This window comes from Anser anser (genome assembly GCF_964211835.1).
Source record: "Anser anser genome assembly, chromosome: 1".
Taxonomy (NCBI): domain Eukaryota; kingdom Metazoa; phylum Chordata; class Aves; order Anseriformes; family Anatidae; genus Anser; species Anser anser.
Window position 1 is genome coordinate 146,125,817 of NC_139720.1, and position 15,813 is coordinate 146,141,629.

General features: G+C 40.2%; 2 protein-coding genes across 3 annotated transcripts in view; one reads left to right on the top strand and one right to left on the bottom strand.

Annotated features, from left to right (window-relative positions):
* LOC310892161 (tumor necrosis factor receptor superfamily member EDAR-like) overlaps positions 1-7,053 on the bottom strand; it is a 52,739-nt gene extending 45,686 nt beyond the window's left edge. The window contains exon 1 of the mRNA XM_083819547.1: positions 7,035-7,053. The gene's annotated coding sequence lies outside the window, so the exon portion shown is untranslated. The remainder of the gene's footprint in view (positions 1-7,034) is intronic.
* Positions 1-15,348, top strand: part of LOC310892170 (LIM and senescent cell antigen-like-containing domain protein 1) — a 15,569-nt gene extending 221 nt beyond the window's left edge. The window contains exons 1-9 of one of the 2 annotated variants that reach the window (XM_083819572.1): positions 1-2,297; positions 3,369-3,435; positions 6,090-6,210; positions 7,058-7,207; positions 8,259-8,409; positions 9,155-9,247; positions 10,675-10,723; positions 12,936-13,011; positions 13,841-15,348. The exon at positions 1-2,297 is cut by the window's left edge and continues 221 nt beyond it. In XM_083819572.1, coding sequence (XP_083675698.1) covers positions 2,277-2,297; positions 3,369-3,435; positions 6,090-6,210; positions 7,058-7,207; positions 8,259-8,409; positions 9,155-9,247; positions 10,675-10,723; positions 12,936-13,011; positions 13,841-13,955 — 843 coding nt within the window. In that variant the 5' untranslated portion in view covers positions 1-2,276 and the 3' untranslated portion in view covers positions 13,956-15,348. Of the gene's footprint in view, positions 2,298-2,943; positions 3,436-6,089; positions 6,211-7,057; positions 7,208-8,258; positions 8,410-9,154; positions 9,248-10,674; positions 10,724-12,935; positions 13,012-13,840 lie in introns of those variants that run through there. The other variant, XM_083819571.1, reaches the window with a different exon arrangement.
* Positions 15,349-15,813: the final 465 nt, after the last annotated feature.

The following is a 15,813-nucleotide window of genomic DNA, read 5'->3' on the forward strand; positions in this document are numbered from 1 at the left end:
TTTGGGGCTGTTTCAGCTTGGAAATCTTCGGCAGGGCCCTCTCCTCTGTCTCTGCACCCTTTAGGGTGTCCACACTTGTCCTGTGTTGCCAGCATAGCTCTCACCTAGCACTTGAGAGGTCAGTGAGATGATGGCAGTGGAAACCCTGCCATGGTTCCTGGTGGTGCTCCTTAGGGAGAAGGAGGGACAAGGGCAGAGCTTGCTCTTCTTTCACATGAGTTGGTGTAGCACTTAGGCGTGCAAGTCGGGAATGTAATGGGTGACAGCATTTTGGGGGAGAGGGAGGAACAGGAACAGCCCGAAGCAGGTAGAGGGTGGGCTTAGGTTTGCCAGTGCTCCGGAGATGGCTGACAGTGCTCTGAGATGATCTGTATCACCGTGAGGAAACAGTGACTGGAGAAGAAGGGCAGAAAGGTTATCTTCTTCCGACTGGTTTAATGCACCCTTGAACAAGATGCATGTGGAGGTGTGGCCAGGCAACGTGTTTTTCTGAGCAGGTTCCCTGTGGGTAAATGCAGGCATTGTTGGTAGACCTGCATCACTTCGTGTTTGTTCTGTGTCCCGTTTAGCTAAGCCAGTGTTTCTTGGAAATGATTTCGGGAAGTCAAATATTCTCCCCCTGCCTATCACGAGCGTTGCAGAGTTCCCCCAGTTAGTCATTAAGCTGCTTATCACATCTGCACTCAAACGCTGCCATGTGATAAGCTTTCGTGCTGGGTGCTCCACCGTGGTGGGGTGGAACTGGTCGGGCTGCACTGGAAGAAATGCAGGTGTAGGTAGGTCTGCTGCGCTGCAGGACGCGTCTGCAGTCTGCGTTCCCTACAGCCGCTGCCACGCAGTTTTGTAACCCAGCAGAGCGTGCGGTCCTGTACTTACAGCAGAACAGCCTGCTTGCATGGGCAGCTTTGGTGGCACCGTGCCCAGAGGGACAGGTTGTCCCTCTTCGCCTTGTAATTACTCAGTGGCTTTTTCTCAAGACCGTGTTATTCCTGGGTTCAGCAATTGTCCTTCCCTAGAGGTCTGTCCCACCGGGGACCGCGGGCACTTCACCTTCAGACAGCAGAAGTCAGGAGAGATGAAGCCTACCTGGAGTGCAGCTGTTTGTTTAAAGCCCTTTTGGGGCAGTAAGAGCCTCTTTCTATGCCCTTCCAGAAAAAGGCCAGCCTGCTCTGTGCTGAGGGGCGGGGAGATGAAAGGGTTTAGAGAGGTGCAGCCCACGGGGGAAGAAATACAGCAAAATCCTAATGAAGGACTCCCAAGAGTACTCCTATAATTGGGGAATCTGTATTGCTTTGTTATTGTAATTATCACTGAAATAGAAAGATGCATGACTTTTGCTTTATGAGGCCTAAATGAGAGGAGAGTTCCTTTTAGTTTTTGTTTATTTTTTTAAGTAGTTTCTAACTACCTATAGCGAGATAAAAGGAAAGTGCAGCTGCAGTGAGCTTCTCAGATTTATTTCTATTCCATTTGCACCTGGAGTGTGTTCTTAAATTGGGCTCTACCAAAAACTACCTTAGAGGAAGTGTCTTTAAAGAAGCAGGTTTTAGGCATGTCTTCCCATGTCCTAGGTTAGTAAAGATGCGGAGATCAGCTGGAGATAATGTTGTGGTGAAATGTTCTGAAATGAAACGCAGAGCTATGCAACTAACCCATGGACCTCCACCAGTTCAATGACCTTGCTTTTAAAATACATGCTGTGGGACTTGTTACGGAAGCTTAAGGCTTTCTCTAGGGGGGGAGCTGCTGGGTCATCCACAAATGCAGCACAAACGAGCCAAGAAGGTTGAAAATACAAACAACACGGAATAGTAACCAACCTGCCCAACACAAACCTGTTTGGTCTGCCCAGATCAACATGTGGTGGCTCTGAAATCCAAGCAGACCCGTGCATCTTCCATTGTACCAACTGTTTACACAAAGCTGGAAGCTTTCTGCTTTTCTTCAGTTTAAAAAGGATTATATTTGGCAGGAAGCAAGCACAATTCTGAACTAACCAATAATTTCCATTAATTTTCATTAGTCAGTCCCCTGTCTCTCAATTTAAAAACAACTACAACAACAACAAACTCCAATTAGAAGTTCATCTGTTTTAGAGTATTACATTGAAAAAAGCCTCGATAAATTGCTAGGATAGACTTCTGGAAGAGTCTGTATATATCTCATATGTCTTTCTGATCCTTGTAGGTGCAGTTCAGGTTGGGCACAGGAATTAAGTTTCTGCTCTCAAGTTTCCAGTGACTTCTAGACTATTTCATTAAATCACAACCCTGCCAATGGCTCTGTATATTGCACAAGTAATTACTATATCGTATTTGATCCTTGAAATTTCATAGTGTAAAAGGTTATTGCTGTATTTGCTATCCATGCACCAAAACTTAATTTGTGGGTAGCATTTTATGCTATTTGCTTTGTTTTGTGTTAGACTCAGTACAAAGAAGGAACTGGGGTTTTCCTGCTATCCCTCTTTCCAGTGTTTTAAACTGAGACATTGAAATCCAAACATACCTAATATTGTCTGTCTGGTTTTAACATGCTAGTTGGCATTTGTGTCTACTAATGATGTGCCTGAAGGTATCTAAACATTTCCCTTCACTTCAGGACATACTCGTCTACATGTTTTTACATATTTCTTGGTTAGGTTGCTAATGCAGTGCTGTAGAATTTTTTTTCCATAGTTTTTTTCTCTGTGAGCTTGAACTACAACTGAACTTCTTTAAGCTTTGAAAAAATTCAGCTCCAAATCCCTTTAGATCAGCTCCCAATTTCATCTAGTCAATTTAGAGAGTTTTGTTTCTTAAAATTCCCTCAAACAACCATTGTGAAGGAAAAGCATTATTTCTCTGTATGTTTGGCTGTACTGCTCCATAAATGTCTGAAGGTGAGGATTTCTGTCCCTGGGGGTTCTTCCTCCCCCCAGACTTACTTCCTCCAGTGTGCTGGGCCATTCTTACAGGAAATGCAGAGTGGGGAAGGGATCAAATGGGTTCAGAGAAAATGCTTCCCCCCAGGAAAGGTTTTCGAAAGCTAATTTCCTGCCCAGAATCCTATCGGTTGCATCAGATTGTTGTCAGTCTGTCAAAATTCAGGCATCTGTTGTGAGGTAAAGGGGTGACAGAAAAATGCCACATGCTCTAAACAGTATTAAAGGATTAGTGTTTTATTAATGCCATGTGCTGACTAGTAGCTGACTTAAGGTGGGTGAATTTGGTGCCCGTTTCTCTAGCAGATGGTCAGGTTTGTTTTTTTGTGCAACTCCTCATCTTCTGCTACCCAGTTGCATCTGGAAACATCCTGGTATGTTACAGTATTTATGTCAAGGGCATGCTCCTAATCCCTCTAACTCTCGGCTTGTTTTCCATTTGCAGTTTGAAGGGAGGAAGTACTGTGAACATGATTTTCAAATGCTTTTCGCCCCTTGCTGCCATCAGTGTGGTAAGTTTTACGTTGAGGCAAAGTGCTTCCCACTGATCACAAATGGGAAGTCAGCGTATTGCTGGGGGAAGATGTGCAACCCTTCTGTATCTCCTCTGGGAGGTGGCCCCACACATCTGAACTTCCAGAATGAACTAGGCTTCAGAGAACCTGGGGAGCTGCTTTTCCTACAGGTCATCAATCAGTAGGTTTTTTAAAAAAGGTTTGCGTTATTTGAGTGAACAGCTAAGCTGTTGGTCCAGTGACCCAATGAACAGACCATTTCATGGTTATCTGTACCTACATGCATGTGCTTATATTCAGCCCTTCTCATGCAGCTGAAACCCTCCAGCGAGTCTGTCATCCCTTTTGACAGTTATAACCCATCCGTGTTGTCCTCCTCCATGGAAGCAGGGACAGTCTTCATCATCTACTCTTACCATCAGCTGATGAGTCAGCTGGTCCCCTTTCATATTTCTGAAACAAATTCCTTCAGCATCTGATGTCTAACCTGTGTAACGCTGAAGGCTGCCTTTTGTCAATTTGTCTGATGATGTAAATGCTTGCGTATCTGCTACGCTGTAATCAATTGCCAGGTTTTTTACCCTCTGTGTTCTCTGTGTGTGACACATTTGCTTGGGCAGGGCTGAGAAGTCATTACTGTACCATTGCTTGAGCTGGTCGGGAAGCTCTTGTTTTTCCGCGGTGCCTTGGCAAGCCGCTACAACTTCTGCTTATCTTAGTAAGGCCTTTCCCTTGTGCAGAGGGAGGGGCTGGGTGCTGGGAAAGGGGGAAGCAGATGTTCTGGAGCTTTGAATTTAAAGCTGCAGATTTGAACAAGGAGGGGAAAGGGAAGAGGAAGAAGGGGCTTAATGGTGATATCTGAGCAAACCTGAAGTATGCGGCAAACCAGAAAGTGTCTCACTTCATTCCGTCTGCAGGCAGGCCAGTCACTTCCCAAGCATGAGGACCTGTTGTATTCCTCCAGTCACTCTGCAGCCCCCTTCCTTTGTCCCCTTCCTGCTCCTCTGTGCCAGGGCTTCCCCGTCTGCATCCCTGCTTCTGGCCTGCAAAGGATTTTCGCAAACCCTCCTCTCTAACCTCTTCAAACAGAAAGTGCTGCTCTTCCTGCACGCCAGCATTGTTCACACACGGCTCCTCTCTGTTAGCACTGTTACTCGCCTTTGGTGGGCTGGGCAGAGGAGGCTTTACCTCTTCAGCACCCAGGAGCCTTTTGCAGGATACCAGAAGCTGTTCTGGTCCCAGGCAGAGGGGTATGGAGGAGCTACACCATGTATCTCCAGGGTTTCTCCTGCCCAGCTCCACATCTAAAACAGCTTCAGCTGCTCCTACCCTGGCTCCTCATAGCACCGGCTCTGTTAAAAGCTCATCAGTTTTACGGACTGACTTGTTCTGACAGATGGGTTAAAAGTAAGTGACTTTGCTGGAGGGTGTGACTGGCTGGCTGGGCTGCCTCCCAGGTCACTCTGCTCTCTTACCTACAGCGCCTTATGGGTCCTAACTGAAACTGGGCTTTTCCAGTGTTTGGATTTACTAAGGGTGGCCAAAATCAACAGGGCTGTTGTCAGCAGTGATGCCTCAAGCTTTCCTGACGTTTTTAGAGTCCATCAGGTTTTATTCTTGAAAAGCTATGACTTCATGGGAATGCCACAGAGTTGCATGCTAGACTTCCTTTCATCCACATCTGTTATCTGATGGATCGCTCCTCTTTGACAGCTGTTTGATTTGTAGGCTCTTTGGAGCCACGATTCAGCCTTCCTCAGCACCAGGAAGCTGAGCTCCCAGCACGTTTTAGGCAGAGTGCTCTGGGGCACTGCTCAGGGGCCTTGGCTACAACGTCCATGTAGGGAACAACTAAACACGTGTCCCGTGTGTGGTGGACATGGCTCCACTGCCTGTGCAGTGGAGTCACACAGTGCATGCACAACGGTAATTTTAACACTTTTTCAATGCCTTGCAGGACAGGACTCCTTGTGGTAGGTTAGAAGTTGTTGTGTGTGTTGGATTTACTGTTTAGTAAGTGCATTCTCCCACTGCATCTTTGCACTTTGACTTCATAGTTGTTGTTGTTTTTTTTTTTTCTTTTCTGTTTTTTCCAGTAGGTCCAACGCCACCCAAGCTCAGTTCGGTTGTGCTTAGAGTATAGAGCCCCTTCAAGGCTAGATTACAGACCTAGTGGAGTAGAAGCCACTACTGTGTAAATGACAATTTAAAATTGTCCTCTTCTATAAGAGGAGAAAGGCAAAGATGATAAGGAGACAAGAATGCCATATTATATAAAGAACTCTGTATATTTTGCAAGAGTTTGAGATCAGATGAGAAAAAAAACAGATAAAGGACTGGAAAAGGATAATTGCAGAGAGAAGGTGGAAAAAGGCTTATATATAAAGAACAGAAGGTTGTCCATCAGCAAGGACATCTGCTTCTGACCCACAGCACAAAAAAAAAAAAAAAGCAAACAAAAACAACCCAAATTACAGAGTTTAGAACCAGAACTGCAACACTGAAATTATTAATATATTCTACCAGATTTGGGGGGAGGTGGGCAGTATATGAGGAGAGGATGATGATGCAATTGTAGTGATTCACTTGTGGGTTTCTTTTAACTTTGTCTAGCGTGGTATTGTAAATTCTTGTCATTGTGTTTCTTACAGGTGAGTTCATTATTGGTCGTGTTATTAAGGCTATCAACAATAGTTGGCATCCAGAATGCTTCTGCTGTGACATCTGCCAACAAGTATTGGCAGATATTGGATTTGTCAAGAATGCTGGGAGGTAGGTCTTCATCCTTCTGTTACTGCTCATGAATAAAATGAAATGAGAGGTGGGACTTAGAAGTTATGGCCCTTAAAACTTTCCAGTTGAGATGGAGTAACTGAAGTGGCTTTTATGAGAAAAAGGTCTAAGGGTGCATCACAAAATTAAGAATGAATAGCTTAAAATATGCACATAAAATCTTAACCATTTATCTACCTCAACACCAGATTACTTGTCAACACCAGGTCTCATCTGTACCCGGTGACATTTCAGGATTGGTAGGGTACATTCTGATCAGAGAGACAACATTCAGATGTAGAAGTATTGTATTTTTTTAAATCAATTTTTGTTTTTCCAACATTGGCTTCCAATTTGGGTCCAGTTCAGCACCTTATTCATTAATAAATGTTTTCAGCTCATCGGGATCCTTCACTTTTTTACCAGCTGTGATCACAAGGATGTTTTGCAAGTGGATTATATGGCCATGGACTTCATAAGTTTAATATGACATACATGGTTGTTTTTATAGAATTAGGACCTGTGTGGCCATCCAGCTTCCAAGCTAAATTTTTAAGAGTTTGAGAGTAAAATATTCAGCAGTGAGAATCTGTAGTGAACATTGTTTTCTGTGTTTTGACACAGCTTAAATTCAAACAAGTTGAAGAAATGATAGTTCTGTGGTGATTGGAAATACAGTGATAGCCCTCCTTCTTCTGCACTTGGTTTACCTACCAAAGAAATTGTTTTAAAGACTTTTTCTTCCAAAAAAGGCTGATTGAAATGAAGTTCTAATAGATGTTTGATTTATATTTTTCACGGTACTAACTGGTGCTGGTACTTACCTATGTTTTTTATGTTGTTTCAGACATCTCTGCCGTCCTTGCCATAACAGGGAAAAGGCCAGAGGCTTGGGAAAGTACATTTGCCAGAAGTGTCATGCCATTATTGACGAACAGCCTCTCATATTCAAAAATGATCCTTATCACCCTGATCACTTCAACTGTGCAAACTGCGGGTAACTTGAGTTCTGCAAAGGAAGACAAGAAAATGCTGTTTTTATTTGCTTCTTCCGTTTACATTTTAAAGTGAAATCCAGTACTGTTAAACAGTCAAAAGGGAGAGCTTTGGGTTGCATTGTAGCCAGATGTGTGTCTGGTTATCGCTTTTGGGACGGTGGAGTTAGATATTTAGTTCAAACAACAGCTGATATGTTAGGCAGTAATGAAAGATTGTAATCTGCAGCATTTTCTTAGGAAATACGAAGTCTGGGCACAGGTAAATGGTTTTGTAGCAGCAAAATGATTGATAGCTTCTTTTTCTGCAACAAAGGGTAGGAAAGTGATCCTCCTTAGCTGCTTGAGTTACTATCTTGCCCATGTTATTTCTTTTTAGCTGAGTTGCATGAAAAATTTTGTTCTTTCCTTTTAAAGACATTTTCTTAGAAGCTTTCCCTTACCTCATTTTATCAGCTTCTGCAACTGTAGTCTACATAGCTTCATGTTTCTACATCCTCCCCAGATGCACAGATCAGGGGACATTGTAGGATATAGCACACATTATTAGTTGTTTATTTTTGGTACAAAGGAAGCTATCGTTTCAGTGCTGTAGCAAAGGCTGATTTGAAAATCAACCTGTAGTATTGCGTCAGTGCCAGTGTCAGCTCATATTTTTCTTTCTCTGATGTTTTATACCACAGGGAAAATGTAAAGAATTGCATTTTCCTTTCAGTTTATGTAAAGCTAAAATAAACAGGTGATAAGAGGACCAGAATAGAAGCCAAGCATGACTACAGCTTTCAAACACGTTTGAAAACAGCTCAGTAGCTATTTTCAGAGAGACTTAATGCATTGTACTTAGCAGGGTTTTCTCAGTTTACTATGGAATCAGTCTTGTTTCAAAAAAAAAAAAAAATGAATTGCCATATTTGATGCTGCTAGATCCATTATTGTAGTATAAATCCAATTTCTAAAACAAATGCTAAAAATTAGATTATCTCCAGAAACTCTCAAGAGTTGAAATCATTCAGTTCCTTTATTCATGCTCTCAATTAATTAACTTTTGAACAGGAAGGAGCTTACTGCTGATGCTCGTGAGTTGAAGGGAGAATTATATTGTTTACCCTGCCATGACAAAATGGGTGTCCCCATCTGTGGAGCATGTAGAAGACCAATTGAAGGACGAGTGGTGAATGCTATGGGCAAACAGTGGCATGTGGAGGTAAACAATAGCTGATACATTGTCTTTCACAAATGTAAATATTAACATACCTGGAATATTGCTGATCAGTCTACATGAAAGGATTAGAAAAGTATGCAGGAATAATGAGTATATACATTCTCCTAATCCTATTTTCAACCTTCTCATGTCTGGTCTTTCACTGTGAAATGAGAGTAATTTCCAACCTTGCAGAGACCTTTGACTGTGAAGCTAAAATCATTAATCAGAGGAAGCACTGCCAGGCCCTTATAGAAGAAAATTTCACAAAGTGAAGAGCGGGATATATGGAAAGGCAGTAAAGTTCTGTGATAACTGTAATATTACTGGGCACCATAATATTCTTAAGTCTTTCACAGTTAACCTGCTACAGGTAAAGCACTTCATGGGAGGGTTTCATATTTCAAGGGCATGTACAAGACTTAGTTCCATATCTTCGTTTTAAATTAGGAAGATAAGTGGTCTATTCCTTTTGTTTAGAAAATCTCCTCCAGCAAGAGCTTTCTTCACAAGAGTGTAATGATGGTGCTTATTATTTAATCTCTCTTCATTCTGTTCGTTGATAACACATCACTTTGCTTCCTTTTTTTGTAACTTTTGGATTGAAATGTTGAAGACAAGTTTTAATTCTCCTTTTCAAGAGAATCAGTGGCTCAGTAGACGTGACATTCACATTGTTTGATTTGCTTTCCAGAAAAAATACAGTTACTTCCAAGTAATCCAAAAATGTATATAATTTTCTTCATAGCATTTTGTTTGTGCGAAATGTGAAAAGCCATTCCTGGGTCATCGTCATTATGAGAGAAAAGGCCTGGCATATTGTGAAACCCACTACAATCAGGTAAGGTTGCATATTTTTAGAAATTGTGTTGTTAAACTCATGTATTGATTTTATTAAAGGAGATGGAAGACCATAGATATTCTTCTGATTTCTCATAATCACCTGTGGTTATAAAGCTAATTAGCAGATGTTCTGTTGCAGTTAATTTATATCGGTTTCTCTAATTATAAATCTGGCATTGAAAAACATAACTGCAGGGATTTCACAAAGACTAGATGGGCTAATCAGTATCGAGTTGTTCTTCAAGCTTAGTGGCGCTTATGTAGAGCTGTTTCAAGCTTTTGCATATCTGCGAGATGAGAGCAGCTAATAACACCGAATCTTTCCCAAGAAATATAAGAAGATTTGCCATTCAGGAGCTGTGGTTTGACACGAAGCCTTTGTGAGTAGCGTGTTTTTTTTCTGCTACTCTAAGATGATCCTATGTTAGGATACACAGCATCACCCAGCTCATTCGTTCAGCTGCCTAAGACTACAAAGACTTAATTTGTCAGAGGACACCACCTAGTGACCACTTGCATTTAAATAAGAGCTATATACAGTTCCCTGCAGACGCCCTTAATTGTGCAGTGCAGCACTGTAAGGTATAAACCATTATTATTTGGAAGCCAACCACAAGGTGTCACGTACACACCTTTGCTTGGCTGAAGTAGGCATTATCTCTGGGAGTTGTAAGGCATCTGCTAATTACAGATGGATTCTTAATTTGTCAGCGATGAAGGGCAGATGATTGAAATGTTGCTGGCACACTTGTAGGCAATAAATGCCGTGACATTAGTAGAAATAGCTGCATCCATGACAGGGCAAGAACGTACACCAGGCAAGAGTTGTATGTTGAAGGAATGTCATTCGCTACATCAGCTCCTACAGTTAGAAAAAAAATACATGAAATTTTGGGCATACAAAACCATTCATAGATAGTTACATTGTGGACAGATGTTAAGTATGGAAATGGAATGAAGGATTTCTGGCCTTTTATTTATTGATTGATTGATTTTAAGAAAAATAAATTAAGCATAGCATTTCCTTACAGCTTTTGCCAGAAAAAGTAGCATGTTGTTCTAGTCTTGCTTTTAAGTCCAAATGTTAAATTGGATGATTACTAAAGATCTGTATGTGACTTTGCTGTATTTTAAATGTTCAGGATTAGAGAAATAGTAAAACAAAACAACACAACATTTTTAGAGTGTCAAGCAGATGTAAACAGATGTTTTCATCTTCAACATTACAGAGACTTTTTCTGATAAGATGATGCAAAACTTAATTGGAAAACAAAAGCAGACCTGCTAATTTTCTCTTTTTTTTTACTGAAATAAACAGTAAAGCTACTGTGCCCATCAGCCAAAATAGAGTGTTTTGTTATTTTGAGAAGCTACTCTTGATAAAATCATTCAATTAAAAATTCATTACTTCTCCTTCCTCTTCAGCTGTTCGGTGATGTTTGTTTCCATTGCAATCGTGTGATTGAAGGAGATGGTAAGCACTTTTCTGACTGTTTTCTTAACGTTACATTTTGATGGAAGTTCTTTCTTAACAGCAGAAGTAAGGCCGTTGTTGAATCCCTGGCTGTTCTCATTAAACCAAAACAGGCCATTATCTTGATCAGAAATTAGGATAGATCTGATTAGTCAGAGGCCAAATAGTAGGAAGACCTTGTAGTGAATGTTTTGTGATAGTGGAAGATCACCCAGCGTCTAAAGAGAGCTGTGGTCAGCTGGAAACCCTTTAGTAACAAGGAAAGGCCAGGGATGCTGGGAGATGCACTGGTGGCTTCCTGCCCCACCTACCTTAAAAATGAACACATGCAACTGTGAGAATGACTACACTGGCATCTTCTCAAATGAATTTAGGGATCATGATCCGGATTTGAAAAAGAATTTAGATATTTAAAGATTTAGGTGGGCTTTCTAATGGTTTTTTTTAAGTGCCTAACTTTCATTATTTCAATCCACTTCCTGGAGGTATTTGCCTATCTATCTCAGGCACCTGTCTTTTGAAAATCTAGGCTGATGATAATTTCACAAAACCAGGAAGGAATTGTAAAGATCTGTCCTGTGAAGGCATAAGCGGAAATGAGTGCTTTAATTTTGGGGGGCAGGGGGAGGGATTATTTTGGATGCTTTTTGGCATTTTATCATAGCTGGTTGTCCAAAGGCAAATCATTCTACCTGCAATAATGCCACATTACTTTGTTCCTGGTTACACCTGCCTGAAGTAAACACTGTAATACCAATGTTAGCCTCACCTAAACCAAAGCTATTAGCAAAGTGGGCGGAAGCCTCTAGCTTTTAAAAGGAGCCATAAGGTAGTTCATAGTCATGTAAATATAGGGTGAGACCCACATTCTGGGAATGTGCTTTCCCCACATTTTTGGGACTGGACTGTACCTGCAGAACAACAATCCAGAAGGCTTTGGAGGAAGCTGTATCTTCCCCTTCGCTGAAATCCTGAATGAAGAGAACTGGGGCTTGAAGCGAATGAATAACTCAGCCTTGCCTGATCACCACATCTCTGTGTGTTTCTTACGTTACATCGTGTAATCTGACTCCCATATTGTATGTGTCAGCCACTGAACTGAACAGATTGAAATGTCGTCATTTCTTTATTTTCATGGTGTGTCTTCAATTATTCTACATTTCTTCTTTCACTCCTGCACAGAAATTTGACACTGCTGTCACAAATGATGAGTATCCAGTACTTTATTTTCTCTCTCTCTGGTGAAACAGACATCTGTGGCAACAGTTTTTCAAGAGAGTGTCTATGACTGTATTGGAGAGGTTGCTTATAAGCGAAGACTTTCATCTGCTTAGTATTATTTTGGCAAGCGGGTGAATAACTGTATGCTTCTGTGGATGTGCTTGGCCCAATAGTGTAGGAAAAAAAAGTTTTGCATGACAATGTGCTGGTTCTGTTTGCTGCTGACAAAATGTTGCATTTTAGGAGAAAAGCATTGCATTGCCCTGGATCCTCTACATTTGGTTAAAAAGAGAAGCAAGTTTTGGCAAGGAACATTGGGAAGGTATACTGTGAAAGAGAGGAGGAACAGAAAAGAGAGATAAAGAACAAAGAGAAAAAGCTTTCTCTCCAAAACAAAGAGTAAAAATATATTCATGTTTATCATGATAAAGTGATTTATCTCGTTAGTCCATAACTTTTTTTCACTTTGGTACCTCTGATTTACCAGCAGTGTCCTGATTCCTAGCTTCAAGTTAGTTTCTTCAGCCAGGCAAGTGCTATAGTTGATGGCACTGCGGTCTGAGCAGGGTCTGGGGAATGAAACAGAATAAAAACATAAACACCCTTTTGCTGGATTGCTTTTCAGCTGAAAAAGTCTCCTGGTCATGTTTGAAACATGGCCTCATAAAACAGTTGCCTGAGGTCAGCATGCTATGAGATGAGGTAGAAGCAAGCAACGCGAGTCAGAAATTTGTTAAAATGGTCTTGCTGGTGACCATAGCATTGTATGTACCCTCAGAGACAGCTTTATCAACACTTCATGGTCCCACTGCACAGCATTCACATGTACCTATGTGCCTTCCTAGTCTTGCCATGTTATTGTTATGGTCCTCAATACTTGATATAAGAATCAAATGATTGTTCTTCATGTCTCGTGAACATTACAGCTTTTTCTTTATATGTATATTTTTTGTAATGCTAATGATTTCCTTTTTCTTTTCACTTGCTCTAGTTGTGTCTGCTCTGAATAAGGCATGGTGTGTGAACTGTTTCGCTTGTTCAACCTGCAACACTAAGTTAACACTCAAGTAAGTTTATTGATAGGTGTGATGCCTTCAAAATGGATCGGTGGTTATCTTTACAGTGGAAATGTTGCTGTAGTTTAACTGTTACGGTACAAAAACCATACAATCAGCACTGAGAAAATTGCGCCTGTTTCTTCCTCTTGCTCTATTTACTAATCTACATCTTTTTCAGCTGTCTGTTCAGTTCTTCCTTCAGTTAAGTCTTCTTAACTCTCCTCCTTTTCTGTCCCTTTATTTTTTCTGTTTAACTCTAAAGGGATAAGTTTGTCGAAATTGATCTAAAACCTGTCTGCAAACATTGTTATGAGAAAATGCCAGATGAATTTAAGCGACGCCTTGCCAAACGGGAACGTGAAGCGAAGGATAAAGAGAAGCAGAAAAAGAAAAAGCCAATCTGTCTGTAAACTTTTTTTCCTTCTCACCACCACCTCTGCTCCTTTCTTCTTTGGTTAGTGCTAAGGGTGCTTTTATTTAAAATTTTTGCATGCATTCATGGCAATCAAAACCAAAATATTTTTCACACAACTGCAAACTCGGAATAATGTTATTTCATTATCTTATGTTTAGTCTGCCTTGCTCTGCAATGAGATTTGAAAGGCCTTTTAAGTGACACAGCTAATAAATATGGACACTTGGGAGAAGACTGCATAACTCGCATGCAGTACTGTAATTACTGTCTACAATGTATATAACCTTGTGGCAGTAACTTCATAGACATGTATAAATTGGAGCTGTATTTTTTTGTCTGTGCACATATGCTATGATACTTACTTTTTTCAATATCCTTGCCATTAAAAATGGGACTTTTTTTTTCTTTGCCTTGTCATTTTAGGAATAAATTTGTTGAATTTGATATGAAGCCTGTCTGCAAAAAGTGCTATGAAAAGTTTCCTCTAGAGCTGAAGAAAAGACTGAAGAAACTAGCTGAAACTTTGGGAAGGAAGTGAAGACTTATCTGCTCTCCCTGTTCTTTATGAAAATGTTATACGTATTACTCGTGGGGGGGGGGGGGGGACTTTGAGGCTGCAATCAGAGAACAGATTGTGATGCATGCCTTTCAATCAAATCGAGATATTTTGAAATTTTCCATTCTCTATACATGTACATGTATACTTATTTGTTGATAAATAGGCCACACTTACAGACTAAATTAAATATCAACTCACCTGAAAGGTTTCTGACCCTGATAATGCAGTTGAACTGGTACAAGTGCACCATTGTGCACAGTAATCTCTGTGGAATTTTAGATAGAAAATACTCTTGTGAATACCTGCAAAGACACACTTTGCAAATGTGTCCAACGTTACGGACACGTAGTGTCATTTATATTACTGAAAGTATCGATGTGCAAATTAAGCATGAGGATAAAACTTTAAGTGTCTAGGGCAAGAAACCAAACATACCTCACTTCGTGGAAAAAAAACATGCCTAGATTTCAGGTCAAATAGTCTCATTAAGGAGCCTGGTTTCAGATGATTTGAAAAGTATCGTGTTTCTAAATACAGTCACTGTACAAATGACCTGCTTCTGATAGTTTGTGCTTACATGATGAATCTTTGTACATCAGACTTAGCATGAAATATCTATATGAAGTCTATATTCCTACTGCAAGAAATGAGCATACTCAGAACTACTTGAATTTTGCTATATTCCATTCAGAGTAACACATTAACTTTTATATATGCTTTTGCATTGTATTTACTTTTTGTGCCTTATTCTGCTGGACCATACATAACAGTGTTCCATTAAATATATATATATAGTTTTATTTTTATTTCATATTTTTATGCAGAAACTATATACAAGGTATTTTCAAAAGATAACATACTTTGCCTTAATTATTCAGGATGCAAGAGGAATTTTGTTACAAATGTGAACACCTGAGGTTTAAATTTAGCTTCTTGGCTTCTTTAACTTCTACAACAGTAATGGAAATGCATATTTCAATTAACTGGCAATATTACTTTTACACTGTGAGTGTAAATATATGTGGTTTGATCCTGCTAGGATCTATTTCTTTAGTCATCCTCAAGAACTGAGCTCACAAGGCATCAGAATTCCTTATAACATACACCTGATTGTTTTATACCGTTGACTTCTATTCATGCACACCTGTTATATTTTTCCTTTTTCTATTGAAAATACAGTTACTTAGGAATTCTTGATGGTACTGTGTTATCAAGTACACGTGTTTTTTTTTTCTTTTTCACACTAGTGACTTACACGGATTTTGTGTAATTGCATCATAGCAAGCAAAATTTCCTTTCCTGTTTATGGAAAACTAGTTGCTTCAAAACATCTTTCCAGTGTCATCAATAAAGGCTATGTTATTAAAACTTGTATCACGTCTCTTAAATGAGTGTTTGAGATGGGTGGAAAAGCGGCGAGGCAGCCTTTCTTCCCTATGCTTCTACCTGTGACTATGTAAATACTTCCTTATCCTGATTTAAAGGAGACATACGCCTAACCTACGTATGCACTTTAGTTTTTAGGTTTAAGAAAGAAACTGCAGTTTGTTTCATAACGAACAACTTGGTTCTTCTGGCTGTTTTCTGAATCGGCACAGTCACTAGGTTTTCCTAAAGAAAATACCTTGTCTGAGTTTAAAATGCATACCTTCCTACCACATTTTTCTCTCCTGTTTTCAATGTAATGCGGCTTTCACCTCAAACCTACAGTTTAGTGCTAGGTAAGGTATTTTTTATTGTTATTATTGTATATATTTATTCAGTACAGTAACAGTTCAGTAGCTGAATGCAGTCCTTATTGTGTTCATGACAAGAAGTCCTCTCCCCCCCCAAAAAA